At 42.3% G+C, this 27,617-nt stretch overlaps 3 protein-coding genes across 3 annotated transcripts; all 3 read left to right on the forward strand.

The window, feature by feature from the left end:
- Positions 1–11,338: 11,338 nt before the first annotated feature.
- LOC132674687 (olfactory receptor 6K3-like) lies at positions 11,339–12,289 on the forward strand. Its single transcript, XM_060627251.3, has one exon. It carries the CDS (start codon positions 11,339–11,341, stop codon positions 12,287–12,289), a length of 951 nt encoding a protein of 316 aa, XP_060483234.2.
- A 4,022-nt stretch (positions 12,290–16,311) lies between these two features.
- Positions 16,312–22,733, forward strand: LOC132685860 (olfactory receptor 6K3-like). The gene is made up of 3 exons (XM_078441250.2): positions 16,312–17,298; positions 21,738–21,830; positions 22,644–22,733. The coding sequence occupies exons 1-3, from the start codon at positions 16,357–16,359 to the stop codon at positions 22,731–22,733; spliced, it is 1,125 nt and encodes a 374-aa protein (XP_078297376.2). The 5' UTR covers positions 16,312–16,356.
- Positions 22,734–23,481: 748 nt separating this feature from the next.
- Positions 23,482–24,429, forward strand: LOC132685777 (olfactory receptor 6K3-like). The gene has a single exon (XM_060643175.1). The coding sequence runs from the start codon at positions 23,482–23,484 to the stop codon at positions 24,427–24,429; it is 948 nt and encodes a 315-aa protein (XP_060499158.1).
- Positions 24,430–27,617: the final 3,188 nt, after the last annotated feature.

Below are 27,617 nucleotides of genomic sequence, written 5' to 3' on the forward strand. Positions count from 1 at the left end.
GGCAGCAATGGAGGTGAAGAAATGTGGCTGAATTCTAGATATAATTTGACAACAGAGCTAACAGGTTTTCTGATGGATTGAAAATGAAGTGGGAAAGGGAAGAGTCAAGGATGACCAACTGGGATAGCAGAGATGCCATTAACTGAAACCAGAAGGGGATGTTGGGAGGAGAGAAATCATAAGTTTAGTTTAAGCATAAGTGGACTTTTGAAAATCTACTAAAAACACTGGATAGGTGGGCCTTCACACTTGGGAGTGAAGGCCAGGATGAAGACATATGTGGCAATCATTAGTGTATATCATGTATCTAACGCCGTGAGACTGAAGGAAACCACCCAGGGTATGAGTTTGGGGGCACTCCACTGTTACAGATTTGGGGGAATAGGGAGAATCAGAAAATGTGACTCAGAAAGAGTGCCCAATAGGAAGAAAAAAACAAGTGTTCCCAAAGCCAAATGAACAAAATAAAGGAGGAAGAAGTGATTGACTTTGCCAAATCCTGCAATAGTCAAGTAAAATGAAGACTGAAAATTGGCCATGGACGTAGTCACCTGGAGGCCACTCTTGAACTCAATGAGAGAAGCGTGCATGAAATGTTGCAGGGAAAAACCCGAATTGAGTAATGCCATAGAAAAGAATCAAAAACAAATTGGAAACTTCAAGTACAGATAATTCTTTCATGGAGTTTAACTGCTGATGAAAGCAGAGAAGTAAGGTATTAAGGAACAAGTGGGATCACTGAAATATTTTAACTGTGATTCACAATAAAGAACATATTTTAAATCACAATATAAGATCCACATACATACATATTCATTTCCATATTTGTAACAAAAACACTTTATAAAACAGTACTTACACTTACTCCATTCAGTGTTTCTTGTCTTTTGTATTCTTTTTTTTCTCCTTATTCTATTCCATTAACATTGGAACTGATTTCACCACCTATTAACGGGTCGCAACCCTTAGTATGAAAACAAGAAGAACTTTAACGTAAGGAGTCTTTAACTCTAATTACACTTGTTTATGTGTGTGTTTCTGTTTATTTGTTTTAATTTTATTTGGTTAACATAGAGTGCAATACTGGTTTCAGGAGTAGAATTGAATGATTCATCACTTACATACAACACTCAGTGCTCATCACAAGTGCCCTCCTTCATGCCCACCACCCATCTAGCCCATCCCCCCTCTTTCCTCTATCAACCCTCCGTTTGTTCCCTATCGTTAAGAGTCTCTTGTGGTATGCTTCCTTCTCTCCTCTTCCCCCCCTTTCCCATATGTTCATCTGTTTTGTTTCTTAAATTCCATATATTGATGAAATCATATGGTATTTGTCTTTCTCTGATTTACTTATTTCACTTAGCATAATACATTCTAGCTCCATCCACATCCTTGCAACTGGCAAGATTTCATTATTTTTGATGGTTTAGTAATATTCCTTTGTGTATACACCACATCTTTACTCATTCACCAGTGGATGGATATTTGGACTCTCTCCATAATTTGGCTACTGTTGATAATGCTGCTATACACACTGGGGTGCACCTGCCCCTTCAAATATGTATTTTTGTATCCTTTGGGTAAATACCTAATAGTTCAATTGCTGGGTCATAGGGTAGTTCTCTTTTTAGTTTTTTGAGGAACCTGCATACTGTTCTCCGGAGTGGCTGCACCAGTTTGCATTCCCACCAACAGTGCAAGAGGGTTCCCCTTTCTCTGCATTTTCATCAACACCTGCAAAGCACATTTAATCTACACAGTTAATGCAATCCCTAGCAAAATACCACCGGCATTTCACAGAGCTAGAACAAACAATCCTAAAACTGATATAGAGCCACAAAAGACCCCGAATAGCCAAAGCAATCCTGAAAAGGAAAAACAAAACTGGAGAAATCATGATTCTGGAGTTCAAGCTATATCACAAAGCTGCAGTCATCAAGACAGTACGGTATTGGCACAAAAACAGACACATAGATCAATGGAACAGAATAGAAAACCCAGCAATGGACCCACAACTATATGGTCAACTGATCTTTGAAAAATCAGGGAAGAGTATCTAATGGGAAAAAAAGATAGTCTTTTCAGCAAATGGTATTGGGCAAACTGGACAGCAACATGCAGAAGAATGGAAGTGGGCCACTTTCTTTCACCATAAACACAAGTAAATTCAAAATGGATGAAAGACTAAATGTGAGACAGGAAACCATCAAAATCTGAGAGGAGAACTCAGGCAACTCTAATTACCTTTGTATACATATTTCACAGGTTGGTTCTATGTTCACTTTTGTATTTAATTATAGTTTCTAATTTATTTATAAGAGAGTATTGCACGTTATTAAAAGCCACGTTTTACCTTAAAAAATGATAGTTTAAATGTGATGAAGAAAATATACACTCTCCAACAGTACTGATGAGATGTCAAAATGGCACAATCTTTTCTAGAGTGATTTAACAAAATGTGTCGAAAGAATTAATAAACATCGACATCTATTCGGAAGTAATGCCAGAGAAGGCTTCTTTGATGAAGTACCATGTAAGTTGACACTTGAAGACTGAGAAGGAATCAGCCAGGAAAGTGCGTAAGGGAAATCATTTGTGCAAATGCCCTGAGGTGATTAAACAGCTGAGTGCACTATAGGAACCAAATGCAGATGTGCAGATGGGACAGAGGAAGAGTCACGAAGTGAAGGCTAGAGGCAAAATATGCAGAACCTTGGAGGTCATGTTGTAAGATACTGGAATGTATCTCAATTGCCAAGTGAGGACCCTGGAAGGATTTAAGTAAGCAATTACATTCTTAGAATCACATTTCTATTGTATCGATAGTCGATCAGAGTGGAGCCGAGGTACAGGTGGAAAGGTTGGTTTAAGAAACCGTATCCATTGTCTTTCACTACAGAAAGGAAACGTCCCCAAAATTAGTGACTTAAGACAGAAACTATTTGTCTGTTAATTTATGGGTTGACAATTTGGCCTGGAATCAAATAGGTGGTTCTTCTTGTCCTGGTTCACTCATGTAATCCAGGGTCAGCGGCTGGCCAGGAACCCCGGGCTGAACAGGCTGGCATTAGCTAAGACAGTTGTACTCTTTTCCCTGTGTTCTTTCACCTTCCACAGGCTAGTGTGTGTTGTTCACGCAGCGGCTGGTAAAAAACTTCTTATGACATTGCCTATCACATAGTCAACAATGCTATTGCCATGGAAATTGTGTGCTGGGGAAACGCAACAGACCTTGGAAAATGCTACTACTCTTTCAGAGAGTAAAGAGGGGGAAAAAATCCCTAATCCAGTTGAAAGCAATTCTTCATTGAAATGTGGCTTCAGGAGTGACATCACCAAGATGATGACATAGGTTGTCCCTGACTTCACTCCTCTACACAAGAACAAATAACAACTATTCAAAAATAGGACACCCCTGAGAGAACCCTAGAGTTCAGGGGTGGGTCTGAAGCAGCCCTTCACCACAAAGACCGTGACAGACTGCTGTCGAAGGGGAAGAGAAGTGTCTATAAATTGACCCATCACCCTTCCTTGCAGGCCAGCACATGGAGCAGTTTCCCTGAGCCTTAGGTTCCTCTAGTGGGAAAGGAGAACCAGAAGGGGGTGGCACACAACCATCAAAAGAAGCCATCAACAAAGTGAAAAGACAACCTATAGAATGAGAAAAAAACATTCGCAAACCATGTATCTGTTAAGGTGTTAATATCCAAAATCTATAAAGAATTCATTCAACTAAAAAACAAAAACCCAACCCAATTAAAAAAATGGATAAAGGACCTAGATAGATATTTCTCCACAGAAGATAAATGGAAGGGCAACAGGTACATGAAAGGGGGCTCAACATCACTAGTCATTGGGAAAATGCAAACTAAAACCAATGAGATATCACCTCACACCTGGTAGAATGATCATCTCCAGAAAGACCAGAGATACCAAGTGCGGGTGAAGATGTGGAGAAGAGGGAACCCCCCGCACTGCTGAACCGTTGGTGGGAACGCAAACTGGTGCAGCCACTCTGGAAAACAATATGGAGGGTCCTCAAAAAATTAAAAATGCAACTACCATATGTTCCAGCAACTCCATTTCTGAGAATATACCCAAAGGAAATGAAAACACCAACTTGAAAAGATATTCGCACTCTCATGATCATGGAAGCATTATTTACAGTAACCAAGACATGGAAACAACTTAAGTATTCATCAATGGATGAGTGGATAAAGAAAATGTGATATATATATATATATATATATATATATATATATATATATATCACAACGTATGTCATATATATATACATATATCACATTTCTAATATATATATACACACATATATATACATATATATATAAGAAATGTGATATATATATATGCATATATATAGTGGAATATCACTTAGTCATGAAAAAGAGGAAATCCTATCATTTGCCACACATAGATGTAACTTAAGGACACTATGCTAAATGATATAAGCCAAACCTAGAAAGACAAGTACTATATCTCACTTATATGTGGAATCTTAAAAAAAAACATCTCAGAAAAGAGATCAGACTCTGGTAGAGGGGGAGGGGAAGGGAGAGGTAAGGTGGTCAAAAGGTACAAACTTCCAGTTATGACATAGATAAATCCTAGGCATATAATGTACAGCATGATAACTAGAGCTAACACTGCTCTATGGTATATAGAAAAGTTCTTAAGAGAGGAAATTCTAAGACCTCTCATCACAAGGAGAAAATTTTCTTCCTTTTTTTCTTCTTTTCTTTGCGTTGTATCTACATGGGAAGATGGATGTTAGCTGGACATTTCACAGCAGATGTAAATCAAACTGTCATGCTGTGCCTGAAACTTATACAGCAATGGATGCCAATTTTTCTCAATAAAACTGGAAAAAAATATGTATTTATATAATCTATTAATTCTGAGCAAATCTATCAAAGAAGGATCATATTTTAAAAAGACTCTTGGAGTTCCTCTTACTCAGGAGAACTGATGAGAAAAGATCAGAGGAGGAGGTCTCACTAATTAATCTGTGGGGAAATGGGGTGGATGTTTTTTCTCTGGTTATCGGGGGAAATCTCCGGTAGAGAAATCTTCCCAAGAGTATTTTAGAAACAGGTTACAACAGTCCACCTGATGAACTGAAGGGACTTCAGCCGCATAAACCCAGGAAAGGACCTCCTTCGTCTCTGCCAGGGGGTAAGAGAAAAAGGCATGTGGGTCCAAGGTGCGGGTTTGTCCTGAGTCAAGGAGAAAGTGAATTGCCTAGTGGGTAGAAGAAAAGGACACTTAGCCTGTGCTCCTTATGTTGACTTCACTAGCAAAATCTGGGGACATATCTGAGATTGCATGAATGGCAGAAAGCAATTGGGCTCAGGCAGGAGGAGATTTATTTATAGGATTTAAAATTGGTGGTGATGGGGGTGCCAGGGTGTTTCAGTCAGTTAAACTTTGGACGTTGGATTCCACTCAGGTCATAATCTCATGATTTTTGAGTTTGAGCCCCACATCGGGCTCTGCACTTACAGTGTGGATCCTGATTGGGATTCTCTCGCTCTCCCTCTCTCTCTTCCCCTTCCCCCTCTCTGCCCCTCCCCTGCTCATATTTGCTCTCTCTCTTGCTCTCTGTCCCTCAAAAAGGAAAAAAAATAGTGATGATGTCATACGTCTGGGGCATGATGGCTGAATAAGACTTTTCCCCTAATGATATTGTTCCTCTCTTTGCACATCCTCAGATTTTTTCAAAATTAATTCTGATCCAGGAGGACACCATTTTACATACTGGTCTCTGTTCCCAGTCAGAGGACTATAAACCAAATAAGGTCATGAATAAAGAGTGCAGACATACCTGAGTTTCAGATTCCTGAAAATCTTGTATCAGGGAAGTGAGTCAGACTGAACACAGTCTGGACCCCCCCCCCCCCCACCCCCTGACTAATGTTTTCTACCCACCTTCCTTTCGCCTGGTAGGATTAGGTGAGCTCATTTTGTCTCCTTCCAGTCTCCAACAGATAAACTTCGAATTGGCACATTGATTTCTGTAGAGTAGAACATTGCTTTTGCCAAAACATAAGGACCCAGATTCTATTAAAGAGTGATCATCACTCACTTCGGAGAAATAAATTGAGATGCCAGAAACACAGTGAGACAATAACTGTGTCTGCTTGGGAGGGTCCAAGATGTCTCGGTTCGAAGACGGTGGTCGTGGTCACCTTTGTACTGATTTGCCAATGGAGAGAAGTATGAACCTTCTTTGCCTCTTCCCGGACAATCTACATGTGTGCCAGGGGTTCAGCTGAGATAAGAGAGAGCAGCAGATTGAAACAACATTGAGGCTGGATGAAAGTAAACGCCAAGCTCTTGATCCCTTACCGTGTTAGTCACTTACTATGATAGCATGAGCAAAAGGCTGAAGACAAAGAAAGCACTTTCCTGCAGCCCATTTCTTATCCCCTGTGAAACTGAGCACTGATCAGGGGTCAGGAGCAGCGGCGCAAGCCCGAGGGTCATTTCAGTGTAGTGGGAGCCCCGAACAAAAGGATCCAGAAGTTTTAGGAACCCTGAGAAGGAGAAGATACAACGTGGACTAAGTCAGCTAAGTCCACTCCTCTCCCTTGTCCCCTGCAGAGGCATCAGTAGAGGTGCCTGAAGAGGACCTTGGTCCAAGGCTACAGATACAGACGTAAGAGTACGCTTGCTGAGCTGACTGGAAACACACAAAGGGCATGACCGGCCAGAGGAGCCACAGTCCTCGCTGCCATCCCCTTAGAGTCTGTGGTGCACAGGCCAGGACCAAGTCTGGTGTCAATGGGGCGGCTTGCCCTGGGCGTCCTGCCTGGGAAAGCCTTTGCAATCGCCTGCAGTTACGGCTGGAAATCATACAGGTTTTCTGCCAGGGGCCAGACTCCTCAGTGCATATGTAATTTTGAGGCGGAGACGAGAGTGGGAGAGATCTGTTTCCTTATTCTTATCCCTATGCCTTGGACTTTTAAGCCCTTTATTTGAAACGTTTGCATAACTTAAATCTTTTCCCTTTCTCAAGCAAAGCTGATTCCATCCGCTTGGGTCTTGGGCCAGCCTAACCTTTCTGGGACTTTCAGTTCAGCCCTGTTCTTCCAACCTTTCTGGGTTTCTCCAAGCCCCTCCACTTACCTCTTTTAAGCTTCTCAGAGTCCAGAGGACCGAGAAGGGCAAGTCTGTTCCAATGGACTTCCCCAGGCTCATACCATTCTTCTTCTCTATTTGACCTTGGCTTTATCAAGAGTGACGAGTCAAAGTTACTGCTGATGATTTCCCTACAGATGTGGGTCACTGCACCAGTCCATCCCCCCGGAACTGAGATTTTCTTAGGCAAAAAATAGATTCTTGTAAACTCTTCTGGCCTCTGCCTGTTGGCCAGCTCCCAGGCTAGTTCCATATTTTCAGGTATTCATTAGAGGACCATCCCTATTTCTCAGTATCAGTTTCTGTCTTAGTTCATCCAGCCTGCTGTGACAGACGTGTCACAGACTGGAAGGCTTAAACAACACACATTTCTATCGAGCACCTCTGCAGCCTGGAAGACTGAGGCCCAGGTCAGGAAGATCTGGGGTCTGGTTTGTAGATGACTGCTCCTCTCTGAATCTTCACATGGCAGCTGACAGAGAGAAGCTATTTTTCTCGAGACTCTTAGAAGGGTACTAATGCCTCTCGTGCTCATGACCTCATCTAATCCTTATTACGTCCCCAAAGTCCCTCTCTTAACACCATCACATTGGGAGGTAGTTCCAACGTGTGAATCTGGGCGGCCGAGAGCAAAAACATTCGTCCCACAATCGTCCTAGCAATGGAATCATACAACGTGTAGCCTTTGACCTCTTTCCTTTAACACAGTGCATTCGAGATGAATCCACATTGTGTGTCTGTCATTCATTTTCATGGCTGAATAGTATTATACGGGTGTACCAAGTTCGTTTATCCCTTTGCCAGTTGGAGGTCATTTGGGTTGTGTACAGTTTTATAAATAAAGCCACTATGAATATTTGTTTACAGGTTTTGGTGTGGCCATAGACTTTCTTTGGGCTAAATACTTAGGAGTGGGGATGCTAGGTGATAGACATCCGTGTCTGATTTTACAAGATACTGCTAAACTCTCTTCCACAGAGGCTGCAGCATTCTGTGTTCCCAGCAGCACCTGCAGGAAAGATAATTACTCCACACCCTCCCAGCACTTGGCATCACCAGCTGTTTTGTTAAAACAAAAAATAGGTTAATTGTTCTTATAAATGTGTGACGGTGATGTATCTCGTTGCGGTTTTAAGAGTTTTGAGTTTTCCTGTTTTCTGGAAATGTCTTTAGGCAGATGCATGTCTCACAAATACTTTCTCCCAGGGTGGCTTTTTTTTTTTTTTTTTCATTCCTGAGGGCCATCAATTTTGATGAGGTTCAGTTTGTCAGTTTCTTCTTTTACATATTGAGCTTTTGATGTTAGAGCATCCACACTTTTGTTGTGCCAAAGGTCATAAGGATGTTCTCTTCCGTTTTCTGGGAGACACTTTATGGTTTTGGTTTTACATTTAGATCTGTGACCCATGTTGTGTTCATTCTTGGGTGTGATGCAAGATTTATTTTAGCACACGTATGCCCAGTTTTCCCAGTGCCATTTGCCAAAAATACCTTCTTTCCTCTGTTGAATTCTTTTTTTTTTTTTTTTTTCAACGTTTTCTATTTTATTTTTGGGATAGAGAGAGACAGAGCACGAACGGGGGAGGGGCAGAGAGAGAGGGAGACACAGAATCGGAAACAGGCTCCAGGCTCCCAGCCATCAGCCCAGAGCCTGACGCGGGGCTCGAACTCACGGACCGCGAGATCGTGACCTGGCTGAAGTCGGACGCTTAACCGACTGCGCCACCCAGGCGCCCCTCCTCTGTTGAATTCTTGACCATATATGTGAGTGTCTATTTTTGTACTCTCCTTGGCTCCATTGATCTGGGTGTCTGTTCTCCTGACAATATTACATTGTCTTGATTTCTTTAGCATTACAGTGAGTCTGGAAATGTATATCAGCAGTTCTGGGTCCTCCAAATTTGTTCTCTTTTATCAAGATGTTTTGCTTTGTCCCTCGATTTTTCATTTATAGTTTAGAATCGGCTTCTTGATATCTATTTAAAAAACCCACCTGAGTTTTAACGGAGGTTACATTGAATGAATGTATACATTATATTACATATACAATCATTGTATGTGTGTATACATTCTATATGCATATTCATATGCCAGATGTCCTATAATGGCATATGTTCTATAAATGGCAGAAAAATGAATGGCAATTAATATCTTTAGAATATTTATAATCTTCTTATTTTATGAAAATGTGAGGGATTTGCATGTATAAGAATAATAAACATTTCCTAATTCTCTGTGGGCACTTGATTTTCCAGAAGTTGCCAAAGTGATATTTGTCAGATTTAGTCTATATAAATAACGCAGTTCTTAAAAGAACATTTTCAAGATATATACTTAGTTTTGTAATGAGATCTCTGAAAAATCTCAGAATGAGCCAAATATTTTCCATTGGCTCCATCTATGTTTCAAATGCTTCATTTTAATTTGGAATTTCAAATGGTATTTTTTAATAAAGTTGTAAGCTTTACATTGATTCTGCTTATAAGTAATTTTTCAAGTAGTGTTAATTCAGGGGAAATATTCTGCTGCCTTCCTAGGGAATATTGGCATACAGCATAATCAAGTGTCTTAATTTCATTGTATGAGGAGTTTGTTTGTTTAATTTATTATTTTTTGTGTGAGAGAGAGAGCAGAGGAGAAGGGTAGGGGGAGAAAGAGATAGAATCTTAAAGACTCTCTATGCTCAGCACAGAGGCTGGATCGGGGTTTGATCTCAAAAGCCTGGGATAATGACCCAGGTTGAAATCAAGAGTCAGACGCTCAACTGACTGAGCCACTCAGGCACCCCGTGAGGAGTTCATTTTTTTTTTTTTTTTTTTAATTTTTTTAATTTTTTTTTTTTCAACGTTTTTTTATTTATTTTTGGGACAGAGAGAGACAGAGCATGAACGGGGGAGGGGCAGAGAGAGAAGGAGACACAGAATCGGAAAGAGGCTCCAGGCTCCGAGCTGTCAGCCCAGAGCCTGACGCGGGGCTCGAACTCACGGACCGCGAGATCGTGACCTGGCTGAAGTCGGACGCTTAACCGACTGCGCCACCCAGGCGCCCCGAGGAGTTCATTTTTAAAAGGTTCTACACGATCTCAAAAGAGAACTTATCTTTCAAATTCCTTTGTGTTCTCAATATTTCTCTTTGGCTCATTTTCGATTCAGGTTTCTGAATTGCTGGGGAATAGTACCCAGTACACTTGATGAGATTCCTTGAACTGCTTTTAGAGATCTCTTCATACTTCATGCAATTTCAAGGGACCCAAATTGTGCTGGAATGTCACATTTTGGCTCTCACCTTCTAATTCCTTGATGGTCTTTGTCAGACTATAAACAATCCATGCAGGGAGACTTAGCTAGCTCAGAAACACTCTCTGCTTCTTTTTAATATCTCTGGTGGACTGACATTTAGAAGCATGATGGAAAGATTTCAAGAACAGGTTTCTCAAGAGAGAACTCCCTGTTCACAGACTGGGCCCTCTTTGTTCTTCCAGAACCCTCTAAAGCTCAGTTTCTGGAATTTCTCTTCCCTCTGCTGGCCAGTTTCCACTAGCTTTATCTCTTCCGCGGCTGGGAATAGGTTCCTACCATAGCTTCACCTTGAAATATTTCCCTAAAAACCTCACCTTTTCTCTAACTACACTCAGAATTCCTCTGTGGTCTGATAAAGGAACTGAATACCGAAAACTGGGGATTTTCCAGAAAATGCAGAATACAACTTGACAATAACTGTGTAGACAGGAAAATAACTAAAAGTCTTGATCGTCTAATCTATAGCCAAGAAACATTAGAGAATGTATCCGGTATGTGATTCAAAATGATTTTGGGAATTCGTATAAAAAGTGATTATTAGTAGTCCCCCTAATATCTTACTTTGCTTTAGTTAGCATAGCTTATAAAGATGACCTTATACAATCTTACTTATTTTTATTTGTCTCCTTCATTGGAATATAAGCTCCATGAAAATGGAGTGTTTTCTTCACTACTGAATTCAACAAGCCTACAGTTGTGTTTGGCACATAGTAGATACTAAATGGACATGTTTCATTAACCCAAGAATGATAGGGATAAATCATCTAACTAAAGCATTTCTTCCTTTGAATCTTATTTGAACCAAGAGATCTAACTCTTTATATTTCATCTAGGGAGTGAGCTGTGTCTTTCTACCCAAAACACTTAAGGCTGTTGAGCCCATGGTAAGAAATAACCGAACTTCGACAGTGACGGAGTTTCTCTTCTCTGGATTCCCCCAGTTTGAAGATGGCAGCCTCCTCTTCTTCATTCCTTTGTTCATCATCTACATCTTCATTGTGATTGGAAATCTCATTGTATTTTTTGCAGTCAGGATGGACACCCGTCTCCACAACCCCATGTACAATTTCATCAGCATCTTCTCCTTCCTGGAGATCTGGTACACGACAGCCACCATCCCCAAGATGCTCTCCAACCTCATCTGCGAGAAGAAGACCATCTCCATTACTGGCTGCCTCCTGCAGATGTACTTCTTCCATTCACTGGGAAATTCCGAGGGGCTTTTGTTGACCACCATGGCCGTTGACAGGTACATTGCCATCTGCAACCCTCTCCGCTACCCGACAATTATGACCCCCCAGCTGTGTGCTCAGCTCTCTGCAGGCTCCTGCATCTTTGGCTTTCTTGTGTTGCTCCCAGAGATTGTTTGGATTTCCACACTGCCCTTCTGCGGGCCCAACCAAATCCATCAGATATTTTGTGACTTTGCACCTGTACTGCGCTTGGCTTGTACAGACACGTCCATGATCCTGCTTGAGGATGTGATCCATGCTGCGGCCATCATCTTCTCTGTCCTGGTTATCGCTGTCTCTTATGTCAGAATCATCACCGTGACCCTGAGGATCCCGTCTGCCGAAGGCCGCCGGAAGGCCTTCTCTACCTGCGTGTCTCATCTTGGTGTCTTTTTGATGTTCTATGGCAGCGTGTCCCTCATGTACCTGCGCTTCTCCACCACTTTCCCACCAACTTTGGACACAGTCATTGCACTGATGTTTGCCGTTCTTGCTCCCTTTTTCAACCCTATCATCTATAGCTTGAGAAACAAGGACATGAAGATTGCGATTAAGAAGCTTCTCCGCCTTCAGAAGGTGTTTAATGCACCTGCAAGTTGATGTTACCCCATAGGCACCTCTCACTTTGGATGTTACTCTAAGATACTAAACCACAAAACGAGCATATAGCTCATTCGTTGTCACACTGATAGTTTCTACTTATTCCATTTCTTCCCATGTTTGTTCTACTTATACATGTCTAATGTATCACAGACTACCTCTTCAGACATGCGTAGGTGGATAGATAATAGGGAGGAAATATGACGTTTAAGCCATTAAAATATATGCTGTAAACATTAATTTTATTTCTATTATGTAAGTATTGTTCTTATTATTCCATAAACATTAGTAACAACTGCAGATTATAAGATACAGTGGTTAAAAGCATAAGATCTATAGAAGAGAGGCTCATATTTTACTGGACTACATACAAGCTTTGTGACCTTAAACATGAAGTAGGTCTGCGAGGTGTTGGATACATCTGTTGCCTTGACTGTGGTGCTTATATGTGGTATTTGCATATGTTCACACTCATCTATTGCACATGTTAAATATTTTCTTTGTATACAAAGTATACCTCAATAAAGTTGTTAAAAATAAAATAGACCATTTCATGCCACGGTAAACCATTAGAAAGGACATTTTTTCCCATTAACATTTTTTCCAGATCTTCTCATGTGATTTTTTTCTTTAGTTTGCGTATAGTTGACCCATAATGCTAATTAGTCCCAGGTGTACAACATAGTGATTCAACACCTCTATACTGTACGTCATGCTCCCCACGACAGTAGTCACCATCTGTCATCATGCAGTGCTATGTTCCCTATGCTGGACCTTTTATTCCAATGGCTTGCTATTATTTTGGAATTTCAAGAAAAAATATTATAAGACGTTAGACAAGGAAACTACGTCCCTATGTCACAGGAAGAAATGTTAGACAAAACTCAAGAGAGAAAGAAAGCACATCTTCCCATCCAAAATTTGACACATAATTCCAAAGGGGATTACATGATAAAAGCAACTAGATTTGAAGAAGAAGAAGAAGAAGAAGAAGAAGAAGAAGAAGAAGAAGAAAAAGAAGAAGAAGAAGAAGAAGAAGAAGAAGAAGAAGAAGAAGGGGCGCCTGGGTGGCTCAGTCGGTTGGGCGTCCGACTTCAGCTCAGGTCACGATCTCGCGGTCCGTGAGTTCGAGCCCCGCGTCGGGCTCTGGGCTGACGGCTCAGAGCCTGGAGCCTGCTTCGATTCTGTGTCTCCCTCTCTCTCTGCCCCTCCCCCGTTCATGCTCTGTCTCTCTCTGTCTCAAAAATAAATAAACGTTAAAAAAAAATTAAATAAAAAAAAGAAGAAGAAGAAGAAGGAGGAGGAGGAGGAAGAGGAGGAGAAGAGGAAGGAGGAGAAGGAGAAGGAGAAGGAGAAGGAAGAGAAGGAGAAGGAGAGGAGGAGGAGGAAGAGGAAAATAACAACAACAACTCTGAGTTTTCAACAGAGCAGTGGATTGAGCACTTGGAATACAGAATAATCCTGTGAAAAGTGGTGAGACACTGACTGTCACTAGAGAGGTCAGCAGGACCCACGTGGATTGTTTAGGGGAAGAGAGGTTCACATGCATTTGTGGCATGAGAAAAAAAAAATAACATGGCCCCCTCACTTCACTATTGGCACAAAATCCCAATGACATGTCTGTTGGGAAATGGTCTTATTTTCTATTAACTATTTTTCAAGTTTTTCTTTCAAGTATGTTTCCTTCAAGACTTTCTACACATGTGTGTTCATGTAAGAAGAGGAGGACCAACACAAAGCGCTCTTTGCAGGGCACCGGGTAGACTTACGAACCCCCGGGGCGATAACCACAGTGGTGGGGAAAGTAGTTTGCCATGTCCAGAGATATGAGTTCAATCAGGAAAAAATACTTCATGACGACTTTGATCCCGAAATCTAATGAGACGAGCGTACAATGGGGACCTTTCTGCTAGTTAACCCCGTGAGGGAAAGCGATGTTCTGCGCTGGGGGGCAGGGAGGGAATCCCCAATGGAGCCCGCTTACCCTTCTTGCTATTCCCTGGGATGCCTGTGAAAATAACTGTGAGATGCCTTTTGGAGGGGCCGGAGGAGTGTCAAGGATGCAGAGATCCACACAGACAGGGGAGCCCCTGCAGTCTTGGGTAGAGGTGAGTGCAGGAGGCTAAGGCTTGAGAAAGAATTCACTCACCATGCACAAGAAAGTCATAGGGGTTCCTGGGTGGATCAGTGGGTTAGTGTCTAACTCTTGATTTCCTCTCAGATCATGATCTCATGGTTCGTGTGTCCAAGCCCCGTATCGGGCTCTTTGTTAACAGAGCGGAGCCTTCTTGGGATTCTCTCTCCCTCTCTCTCTCTCTAAATAAATAAATAAACAAACATTAAAAAAAAAGCCTGAGGACTCAGAAACTTCAAATGTTGGTAGCACATAAAGGCAAGTATAGCAGGAAAGTTACTGGGCACAGGCATAAATAAAACAGGATACTCCATTATGATGGATCCTTTGAGAGGCCAGTTTTTCCAGACTTGCTTAGGACTCTCATTAAAAGTGAATTGTCGGGGAAAAAAAAAGTTAGAGGGGGAGGGAGCCAAACCATTAGAGAGTCTTAAAAACTGAGAACAAACTGAGGTTGATGGGGGGTGGGAGGGAGGGGAGGGTGGGTGATGGGCATTGAGGAGGGCACCTGTTGGGATGAGCACTGGGTGTTGTATGGAAACCAATTTGACAATAAACTTCATATATATATATATACATATATATATATATATATATATACATATATATATATATATACATATACACATATATACATGTGTGTGTGAATTGTCATACTTCCCTTTCCAAACAGTCTCCAATTTTCTTTTCTCACTTGTCCATGGCTGTCTTGTGGGTTTAATTCTAATTGCATCAAGAGTATGGCTTCCAAGTTAATTTATTTGACACCAACCATTTTTTTTTTTACAGGCCAATCCTGTTCTAGGTTACTTCCCTGAAGGAAGAGCCCAGTCTAAAGAAGGAAAAACAGGGGCACCTGAGTGGCTCAGTTGGTTAAGAGTCCAACCCTTGGTTTGGGCTCAGGTCATGATCTCAAGGTCATGAGATTGAGCCCTGAGTTGGGCTTGGCGTTGACAGTGTGAACCCTGTTCAGGATTCTCTTTCTCTCTCTCCCTGTCTCTCTGTCTCTCTCTCTGACTCCCTCCCCACTCACTCTTGCTCTCTTTCTCCCAAAATAAACGAATAAACATTTAAAAAAATAAGGAAGGAAAAGCTAGTAGTGGATGATGAAACATGATAAATATAATCCAGAAACCCCAGTGTAACAGTGCCCGATATTCTGGAGTGTTGACTATCTTCCTGACGCTGCTCTAAGCCCTGAAAGTGTGTTTACACATACGGGCAGGGGCAGTGGGTTCGAGCGCGTCCTTAGAGATACAGTGCACGGATTTACATTCTGACTTCAGGCAAGAATCCCTCGGAAAAGGGTTTCACCTGTCTGTGTCTAAGTGTTCTCCTCTGTAAAAAGAGGATGATCTTGCCTCCCTAGAGCATCTGGAGCATTAGGGAAAAAAATACAGCCTGTGCTTGGGGCGGTGCTTGCCACAGTGACTGACTCCATACCCAGCACACTATGCAATGCGGTTCTTGCTATTGTAAAGTGTTTGGCCATTCTCAAAGCCTTCCATGCTAGTATTAATATTTCCTCCCGTCCGCCTTCGGCTCGGGTCATGATCTCACTCACGGTTTCATGGGTCTGAGCCCCCCATCGGGCTCTTCCCTGACAGCGCGGAGCCTGCTTGAGATTCTCCCTTTCTCTCTGCCCCGCCCCTGCTCCCACTCTCTCCGTCTTTCTCAAAAATAAATAATAAAGAAAACACTTAAAAACATTTGGGGACCGCTGTTTCTGTGATCGTGCCTCTGAAGGAGCGGGGAGAAAAAGTCAAATACTAGTCAATGTGCACAAGAGTGTGAAATTAGGAAAGAAGAAAACTTGCAAGTTATTTCCTGTTATTCATCCAAGTTACTTAGCTGTTCACCACCCGTTCTTCTCCGCCTCCTTGTGAGCTGCTGTGTGCCCTCTCCTTCATTCGCAGGGAGCTCTGCTGTGCATATGGAGAGGGGAAACCTGTCAGCCGTGACTGAATTCATCTTCACTGGCTTCCCGCAGCTCCAAGATGGCGGCCTCCTGTACTTCTTCCCCCTACTTTTCGTCTACACCTTTATTGTCATCGGGAACCTGATGGTCTTCTTTGCTGTCCGGCTGGACACCCATCCTCACAACCCCATGTACAATTTCATCAGCATCTTCCCCTTTCTGGGGATCCGGTACACGACAGCCACCATCCCCAAGATGCTCTCCAACCTCATCTGCGAGAAGAAGACCATCTCCATTACTGGCTGCCTCCTGCAGATGTACTTCTTCCATTCACTGGGAAATCCCGAGGGGATGCTGTCGACCACCATGGCCATCGACAGGTCCGTGGCCATCTGCGACCCTCTCCGCTGCCAGATGATCATGACCCCCCGGCTCTGTGCTCGGTTCTCTGCAGGCTCCTGCATCTTGGGTCTCCTCGTCCTGCTTCCTGAGATTGTGATGATTTCCACACCGCCTCTCTGTGGGCCCGACCAAATCTGTCAAATCTTCTGTGACTCGGTCCTCGTGCTGAGCCTGGCCTGTACAGACACGTCCACGACTCTGGTTGGAGATGTGATCCATGCTGTGGCCATCACCGCTACCATCCTAATCATTGCCCTGTTCTCTATCAGGATGGTCGCTGTGGTCCTGAGGATCCCCTCTGCTGAGGCTCGGCAAAAGGCCTTTTCTACCTGTGCAGGCCATCTCGCTGTGTCCCTGATTTTCTTCGGCCACGTGTCCCTCATGTACTCACGATTCAATGCCACCTACCTCCCAGTCCTGGACACCACAACTGCACTGATGTTTACTATCCTTGCCCCCTTCTTCAATCCCGTCACCTATAGTCTGAGAAACAAGGACATGAAGAACGCGATTAGAACACTGTTCACCTTCGGAAAACGTTCGACACGTTTGGAGGTTAATTCTGAGCCACAAATCTCCTCCCCCCGTCTTACTGTTTTCTGTAACAGATTAAAAAAAAAAAAATGAAACCACTCTATACATAGTTCTTTATCACACTGAACTTTCTGTCTGTTCTCCTCATTATTTTCCCTGATATCTAGGAAAACACATTTATACTCTAGGTCATAGCTATTAACAATGATGTACATACGGTCAAGAACCTTATTATGGGGTTGATTTGCTTGCTTTCTTCTGAACGGTTGTAATTAAAGGAAAGCTCGCTCATCACTCCAGAAGCTGGCCGTGTGCTTCAGGCAATAGATCTCGGGAAAGTTCTCTATTTCATTATGGATCATGGATTACCTGATTAGGTTTGTTGGGAGTAGCTATCTTGTTTTTTTTTAAGTTTTTGAAATTAATTTATGTATTTTGAGAGAGAAAGAGAGCACAAGCAGGGGGGAGGCACAGAGAGAGAGAGAGACTATATCCCAAGCACTCCCTGCACTGTTAGCACAGAGCTTGATATGGAGCTCAAACTCACGAATGGCGAGATCATGACCTGAGCCAAAACCAAGAGTCAGATGCTTAACTGAGTGAACCATCCGGGAGCCCCGGGAAGCAGATATCTTAAAATAATAATAATAATAATAATAATAATAATGATAATACTTAAGGAAGTCAAGTATACTTTCCTTTTTAGTAGTGTAATTAGTTCTTCATTAGAATAATAAGTGTATACATTTAATAAGACTAAATGATTCCTGTTGCCAAACATGTTCATAAGAAACCTACCGTGTAGGATACTGTTGACACATATACACTTCAGTACACACAGATACACACAGAGAGGAACGTTAGTTATTGCTGGTCTTCCCGGGGCTAAGCATCTTCATTTTCTTCAACACAAAAGTCTTCTTTGCATCTATGGAATGGCTGCTTCAAATAACATGATGCATTTGACTTTCTAACCGAACAGCTCTAAAGAAACTTTCCTCTCCTTGCCATATCCAGTGCTGTTGCCTGAAGTTTCCATCATAATTCATGCACAGCTCTTATAATTATCTTCACAAAACACACGTACAATAATTTTGGTATAAAAATAGCAATTTTATCCCGTGTACTGAAATTTCCTTCCCCGACAGTCCAATAAAACAGCCCAAACCACGTGGATATTAATTTCTTTAGAGACCCAAAAGGCGCACAAAACACGAAGCAACCCCACCTAGCTTACATCACAAGCATCCTTCCAGAGGGGGGGGCGGAAGAAAAAAACCTCTGTAAGTCCTGAAAAACAAAGAAAGGTGAAGTCAATAGACAAAATGTAAATAATCTCTTAAAGTCATAGTATATACGACACAAAATTTAAGGGAATTCAGTACAGGCAAGAGAAGGCCCTATCTGGGAAATATTTTGCGGGAATCTTTTTTGATAAAAGTGTTGGAAGTTCCAGGGGCGCCTGGGTGGCTCAGTTGGCTAAGTGTCCAGCTTCAGCTCAGGTCATGATCTCATGGTTTGTGAGTTCAAGCCCCGCGTCAGGCTCTGTGCTGACAGCTCAGGAACCTGGAGCCTGCTTCGGAATCTGTGTCTCCCTCTCTCTCTGCCCCTCCCCTGCTCACGTTCTGTCTCTCTCTGTCTCTCAAAAAATAAACATTAAAAAAATTTTTTTCAAGTGTTGAAAATTCCAAACAGAAGTTGGATTTTGATAGATAATGCATTGGGATGGGGGCTCATGAATGAGTATCTGGCATATTTCTGTTTATCAAGTGGGGACTTTACCTCTTCAACTCCTGGGTTTCCTTTGGTGGATGGCACATGAAGTGAAGTTGGGACATCTTTGCCTCAAAATTCTGAGTTTAGGATTCCACAACCAACAGAGAAGAGGCACATTAGTGGCTGTGTGTCATCCACTTGGTTCGAGTCCCATCGAGGAAACCATTTAAATTAAAGGGCCGCTGACAAAAGCAGCTGGAAATGGAGAGGAGGCCTGGGATGTAGTCACATACAAACTTCAGTCCTACTCGGCCTCCGAAGCCAAACCCCGTGATTTTGACCTTGGGCCATGCTAATCGTAAATAACGAACGCAAACAAAAGCAGATAAGGAAACAAGAAATTATCCAACAACACCTGTTCTCGACTTAGGATCGCACTTCACGGCTTCACCGTAGCCTCGCCAGAAAATTTGCATTCCTGTTCCGTGGGCAGCCAGAATTCAAACGGTCACATTCGCATTCCTGAGTTTGCAGGAACAGGCATTGGAAAGACAAATGCACCCCGAGGGCAGGAGGACCCACAGAAGTGGAGGACGTGTGACGCATCCAGCATCCCAGCGGCACTCCCACATACAAAAGCTTGCTATTGTCAATTAAGTATCGGATAACTTTCCATCCTGAAGGAAAATAAATATAAAGGTTTAAAAATGCCTCTGCCAATCTAAAAGTGAACTTATTCCTCTAAGTGTCACAAAGGGCTTCCTATACCCAACTGTTTACATTTTTCATGTGGTACATTTGAAAAAGAGCAGGGAGAAGAATTTTATTTATTTATTTATTTATTTATTTATTTATTTATTTATTCAGAAAGCAACAAATCAGAGAATCAGAGAATAAAGAGACTGTGCAAGTGTGTTTCTCCACGTTGCTACCATCGGTGCCCGTTTGCCAACTGGACGTTCACTTGGGTTGCAGTGGGGCAACTCTTGACAATTCAAGTCCACGGTGAAGGCTGGTCTGTTAGGTTAAAAAGGGGGCACTATGGTCATTCAACTATTTCCATTTCCAGATTTCCTAACACCTGGATAAGGGCAAATACAGACAAATTAAACATTTCTTTTCTCTTTATTTAGAAGTTTTATTTATTTATTCTGAGAGAGAGAGAGAGAGACAGAGAGAGAGAGATGGAGAGCATAAGAGGAGATAGGGAGAGAGAGAGAGAATCCCAAGCAGGCTCTGTGCTATCAGCACAGAGACCAACGCGGGGCTCAAACTCACAAACTGTGAGATCATGACCTGAGCTGAAACCGAGAGTAAGACTCTTAACCAATTGAGCCACCCAGGCATCCCAACATTTCTTTTTCTTAAAGTAAAGTGAGTCACTTTCCGTTCTTGTTAATTTATGCATTTTCTCATGGAAATAATTTTATTTCTAGAAACAGATGAACCACAGATTATATCTGTAAAGCAAACTTGCCAAATGTTGCTGATACTAAAAATCAGGTTAGTTTTCATGGGCGGGGGGGGGGGGATAGACAATCTAGATAAAATTGCATATTCAAGGGAGCATATAAATATTTCTTAGCGATAAGGTTTTGGTATTACACTCGAGAGAAACGTGAAGGGAAAAAAATCTTCCCTGATAATTTTCAGTGGTTAAAAATAAACATATCTTACACAGTCGTCGTTAATATGAATTTATTTTTATAAACTATTCTAAGTCACCAAATTCCATGATTAGAGATGAGAAGTCCTTCTTCCTAACATTGTGTATTCTTGATCCAGGCTCCGTAACCACATTCACACGAAAGACGTGACCCCATCGCTTTGCTACCATATCAGGAAACTTCTAAGATATTTTCCGTAAGAATGGTGAATAGAAAACGAATTAATATATGTGTCGTTGCGTTTGGCGATGTTTGCAACACACTGTGAACGAAGTGGTATACAAGACCAATCTTTCATATATTTGTGGGGAAAAATAGAAAATTTAAGGAATTCATCAGACTCCATAGGAATAATTTGAAGGAGAGCCCCGTATATGTTGCTGGAAGGAAGAAGGTGGGGGGGTTTCCATCGTCTTCTTTAGTACTGGCTCACTTTTCCAAACGACATGTTTTCCCAGAAATTGTTTTCTTTTTTCTTCACTACTTTATCCATGATACTTAACATGCCAGTAAATCACCTTCAATGCTGTTCCTTTTTTAATTTTTTAAAAATGTTTTTATTTATTTTTGAGAGGGAGAGAGATGGAGCATGAGCAGGGAGGAGCAGAGAGAGAGGAAGACACAGAATCCAAAGCAGGCTCCAGGCTCTGAGCTGTCAGCACAGAGCCCGATGTGGGGCTCAAACTTGTGACCCACAAGATCATGACGTGAGCCAAATTTGGATGCTTAAGTGACTGAGCCACCGAGGCACTCTAACACTGTTTTATTTCTTGTGTGTTTTTGTGAGGGTAGAATCCTTTCAAAGCTGTTCTTTGTATGAAACCCTCTCAATTCCATACCGAGATGGGAACTGACTGGTTAAATCGTAACCAGTAACAAGAAAATGGTGGTAACAATGGTCACCAGGATCTGTGAGTCTTCCTTGGGACACTGATTCTCCTCTGACCTGAAGATTTAATGAGAAGACAGGGCAGGGATGTCTGATAATTGACCCCATGAGGGGATAGATTTCTTTCTACTTATTACCTAGGGATAAAACCTCAGTGGAGTTCATTTTCCCTTTGGTGTCTTTTGTAGGATGGCTATAACAACACTTCCAGAGACAGTGAAAGAACATTCGACAATGCAGAGACCCAGAGAAAAGGAAGAGCCCTCTGGTATTTTGCAGAGGTGAGTTTAGGGTCACTGAGGGCTGGGGAGAAATTATCCATTTTCTTTGCTAAGGATGAAACACATTCTAAAGACTCAGTGAAGATCTGGGGAGGCTTGAATTTGGGCATTGGACTAGGGCTTCTGAGGAAGTTCCATCTTTGGAATTCTGGGCTCTGCATATTTTCAATCAGAAATTATATCCAGTTATTCAGACCATGTGATGGTCCAAGACATGAATGCTCATCCTCTCTTCTCTACCTGCCTTGCTTCTGGATTTTTCTGGCTTTAATGATGTTTGCAAGTCAGATCCAAACCTAGTCATTACAAAAGAAGCTACTTTCAAGTGCTTAATATATACTAGGGGTCGTGAAAGACAAAGGCTCATCCTGCCCAAATGGAAGCTCACAGTCTAGTGAAGTTAAACAGAGAACAAGAATTGCAGTGAAACTTAATCAAGTTAATGGTAGAGGCCCTGCCGAAGACACAGAGATGAGAATAAACCCAGAGGTGTATGTGTACATGTGTGTGTGTGCGTGTGTGAATGTGGGGAAGGACATGAGCGCACTTCTGACAGGAGGCAGAGGCTGAGCTGAAACCCAAAGGGAGCCAGAAGCATCCTGGTGAAGAAAAGCGAGTCTGAATGCCTTCCCAAAAGAGTGTTGGCCTTCACAAGGCAATGATCTCGGGGAATTGGAGGTAGACCCTGAAATCTGCCATCGCGCAGGAGGAGGGAGTGGCGGGTGGGGATATGCTGGGTGTGCGGATCTGAAGTCTGGAAACACACCTGTGCTGGAGACAGAGGCTTGATGCCTATGTATTGTTCATCCACAGACAGTGAGGAAAGACAGGACTTCAGGGGCCACAGCAGAAACATGCCATACACAGCCATGTACCGAGTGGGTAAAGAAGATGGGTCCATAACACATAGAAGGAAACAATGATATAGCGAACACACGAGAAGAAGCCTCCATATAGGAACAGGGCGAACCTGGAGTGGGGTTGCATGAGAGCCAAGGGAGAAAAATCTTCAAGTAGCGGTAATCAGGAGTTTCTGGCGCAAAAGGGTAGTCATAATATAATAACTGAAACATTTATGTTGCTTTGCGGTTATCATGTCACTGACACATAGGACAAAATGTCTTCTGTAAGTGGCAGTAAAGAAAGAATTCACATAGCAAATGGTGGAGAAGTGAACAAGATCTGAATGAGATACTGTTAATATTACTGTTTCAGAAAGCCGATCTCGGAAAGAAATGAGAACAGATATTGATCATGAATGTCAGGGGCGTTGATACATTAACTCATGTAATACAACTCCGATTGGACAAATAGGTTTTCACCTACAGAAGAAGATGCTGAATCTCAGAGAGATTGTGGGACTTGCCCGTTATCGCCCAACTAATAGGCAGCAGGATGAGAATTCAGGCTCAGTATGTTCGATATGTTCGATTTGAACCCTGGCTGTACTAATCATTAGCTATACTGTCTCCCAAATAAAGATTCCAGATACAGGCAAGCCACTGGTCATTTTGAACTGAGGAAGTGTCAAAACACACGCAAAAAAACGCCACGTAACCAAAATACTGTTTATGTTTACACTGTGTCGATTTCCTTCTCTGTTACTTGGGTATAACCTCTCCCTTATTCACAGGAAGCTCTTCTGGGGATAATGGAGAGTGAAAATCTATCAGCCGTGACTGAATTCATCTTCACTGGCTTCCCACACCTCCAAGATGGTGGCCTCCTGTACTTCTTCCCCCTACTTTTCGTCTACACCTTTATTGTCGTCGGGAACCTGATGGTCTTCTTTGCTGTCCGGCTGGACACCCGTCTCCACAACCCCATGTACAATTTCATCAGTATCTTCTCATTTCTGGAGATCTGGTACACCACGGCCACCATCCCCAAGATGCTCTCCAATCTGATCAGCAGCCAAAAGACCATCTCCTTTACTGGCTGCCTCTTGCAGATGTACTTCTTCCATTCACTCGGAAACACTGAAGGAGCCTTGCTGACCATCATGGCCATCGACAGGTACGTTGCCATCTGCAACCCTCTTCACTACCTGACCATCATGACCCCCCGACTATGCGCTCAGCTTTCTGCAGGCTCTTGTGTCTTTGGTTTCCTCATCCTTCTACCTGAGGTTGTATGGATTTCTACCCTACCTTTCTGTGGCCCCAACCAAATCCATCAGATCTTCTGTGATTTCGGTCCATTATTAAATTTAGCCTGTACGGATGCCTCTGTGATCCTAGTGCAAGATGTGATTCATGCTTCAGCCATTCTGATAACGAGTCTGATTATTTCCCTTTCGTACATCAGAATTGTGGTTGTTATCCTGGGCATCCCTTCAGCGGAGGGTCGTAAAAAGGCCTTCTCCACCTGCGTCGCCCACATTGCCGTCTTCCTGATGTTTTTTGGCAGCGTGGCCCTCATGTACCTCAGATTCTCTGCCATGTATACGCCATTCTGGGACACAGCCATTGCTCTAACATTCTCTGTCCTTTCTCCCCTTTTCAATCCCATGATATACAGCCTGAGAAATAATGATATGAAAGATGCTATTAAGAAGCTCCTTTGCCCTCAAAAGGTGTTTCATGTACGTGGTAGGTAACTTAGGAAGCAGCCTTCTATATGGATGGAACTTCTTTGCAAAATACTGACCCCACAGACATGAGAACTGAAAAGAATTATGCAATTAGCCCAAATTTCTTCTCCATGAGTTGGTGAGAAGACTGACAGAGAAAGTCCTATGAGGACTTACAGAGACGGCAAAAACACCGTTTTCTTTTCTGTATCTCTCATTTTGTGCATTTGATTTTAATTTGCTCTTTTACTTCAAGGCGGTTAATTGTATAAATATTAATAATACTCATAGGTATTACCTTTCTTTGGTATCGAATCTCTTTACAAAGCTCCCAGTGACCTGATGGAGCCCATGGAGCCCACTCCCCATGACACTAAGGTGACGGGTCCAAGTTCTTTCTGGAAGCTACTGGACATTAAGCAGAAGCAAGAGCTTCTGGCACCCAGACCATAGACTGGATCCCCCATCTTTGCTTCCTTTCCAGTCAGCCTTGCTGGTATTTTTAAGATCTACATACTGGGGTGCTCTGTATGTGACGCTGTCGTGAACAGGGGCGTCACGGATGATGTGCAGTTATGTTAACCCCGTAACTGTGAAAAGCAACTGAGTAGATCAGATCCCTCCCCGTGGGAACTTAGCATCTCACGTAGGATCAGTGTGAGAAAATGTTGACATAATAAATGCATATGTTTACATCTATAGGCAATGAAATTTATTGATGATTTAATCCACCCCTCTAAGAAATTGTCTCTTTTCCGATATCAGTGCTAAAATATATATTTCGTGTAGCAGTTTTCCTCTAATACCTATGTGACTTGGTAATAAAAAATGTTTAATTCAAAATTATATACTAAAACTTATTCATGTTTCTACAAAGTACTTAGGGCCATCAGTTTAATTATGGCAAAAATTGGATTGGATATGCAAATTATTATTTCTCTCTTTTGAACCTTTATATTGTTTCCTGGCTATCACCATTCTTTTTTTTTTTAATATTTATTTTATTTTTTAAGAGAGAGAGAGAGAGAGACAGAATGTGAGCAGGGGAGGGGCAGAGAGAGAGAGAGGGAGACACAGAATCCGAAGCAGGCTCCAGGCTCCCAGCTGTCAGCACAGAGCCTGATGCGGGGCTCAAACCCATGCACCCTGAGATCATGACCTGAGCCAAAGTCGGACGCTCAACCGACTGAGCCACCCAGGTGCCCCTGGTTATCACCATTCTTATAAATATGGCAATTATCTTTTTTTTTTTTTGCATAAAGTTCTTTCCATTTTCAAAAACTTCTGTCTCAAGATAAATTTCAAGAAGTTGACTCACTAAAGTAACATGCGCTGATATGTTTATAGCTGTTGGTAAAAATATTATTTTTGCAAATGGTTGCACTAGTGCATCGGTGGGGCACTTTCAGTACAACTTTGATTACATGGATTAAGTAAGAAGTCGAGCTGCTCTGCGAAGCTGCCAATTCTATCACGGACAAGGCGAAATTGTAGCACGACTGTCATAAAGGTTAGTGATAAGTTGCAGTGATAAACTGAGTTATTGGTCCCAATTCTTCACATCCCCATAACGGAATTACAAGTTCACAAATCTTCAGGGTGGGTGGTGTATACTTTTCTGCCCCATAACTTTGGATTGGCTTTTTTCTTTTTCTTTTCTTTCTTTCTTTCTTTTTTTTTCTTTCTTTTTCTTTTCTTTTCTTTCTTTTTTTTTTTTTTTTTTTTTTTGACTATTGGGATGTCAGTGGACATTACAGGGGTTGAATCCATGCCTTTGTGGTTGGGTTCGTTCTGGTGGCTGCTTTTCGGGCAGGATTGGACTCATGAGGCCGTGTGCCTGGGAGCCCCTGGTTCAGAGAATTAGAGACATCGGGGGGCTGATCTGCCCAAAGCCTGGTGCCTGGAGTCCAGAACCAGAACCCAAAGCCAGGAGTCCAGCCTAAGTCACCTTCTTGCAGCTGACGAGCAGACTCATCAGTAGGAGGCTAAATGATTATTGTTTTAATATCCACGTGTGAAACACTTCATAAGTTACTGCGTTCTACTGTGCGTGGGCTTTGTCTGGCACCGTACCAGCCCGGAATTGTCGAAATTTAATAACTAGTCCTTACTGTCTGAATCTTAAGATTGTCTTTTGGGTTGTGAGTATTTTAGAATCGTATTGTTAATTATTTCTTAATAATTCTATAATTTTCAGAAACATTATCTGCATCAAATGTGTAATTATTTAACCATGCCACCTGGTTGTGTGTGTGCATGTGTGTGTGTGTGTGTGTGTGTGTGTGTGTGCATGTGTGGGAAAGATATTTTACACATTAAATGGATTTTTGCAGGGGACGCCTGGGTGGCTCAGTCGGTTAAGCGCCAGACTTCAGCTCAGGTCATGATCTCATAGCTCGTGAGTTCGAGCCCCGTGTCGGGCTCTGTGCTGACAGCTCAGAGCCTGGAGCCTGCTTCGGATTCTGTCTCTCTCTCTCTCTCTCTCTGTCCCTCCCCTGCTTGCGCTCTGTCTCTCTCTTTCTCTCTCAAAAATAAACATTAAAAAAATTAATAGATTTTTTTTTATCATTTAGAAACAGAGAAGGTGCTGGAGACCTGCAGTGGGGTTTGGGGGGGGGGGGGGATATGCAGGTGGGCCATTCTTTGGAAAGACCATTCTTTTTTCTCTACCATTTTCCTCACCGTTTTTGTGGTTTTTAGTCCTCTTGCACTTGATCAGTATTTGGAAATAATGTTACAGCATTAAAGATTTTTTAAGGTGGAATAATAGTTAAATACAAAAGCTTTTAAAACAATGTGAAAATAAAAAAAAACATATGCACGCCATATTGAAGAATTGTAGAGATTCTACTTTTGTATTCTTTTTTAAAAAAATATTTTAGGGGCGCCTGGGTGGCGCAGTCGGTTAAGCGTCCGACTTCAGCCAGGTCACGATCTCGCGGTCCGTGAGTTCGAGCCCCGCGTCGGGCTCTGGGCTGATGGCTCGGAGCCTGGAGCCTGTTTCCGATTCTGTGTCTCCCTCTCTCTCTGCCCCTCCCCCGTTCATGCTCTGTCTCTCTCTGTCCCAAAAATAAATTAAAAATGTTGAAAAAAAAATTTAAAAAAAAAATTAAAAAAAAATATTTTAAACTTTATTTTTGAGGGATAGAGCATGAGCAGGATAGGGGCAGAGAGAGAGAGGGAGACACAGAATCGGAAGCAGGCTGGAGGCTCCG

Source organism: Panthera onca, chromosome F1, assembly GCF_046562875.1.
Source record: "Panthera onca isolate mPanOnc1 chromosome F1, mPanOnc1 haplotype 2, whole genome shotgun sequence".
Taxonomy (NCBI): Eukaryota; Metazoa; Chordata; class Mammalia; order Carnivora; family Felidae; genus Panthera; species Panthera onca.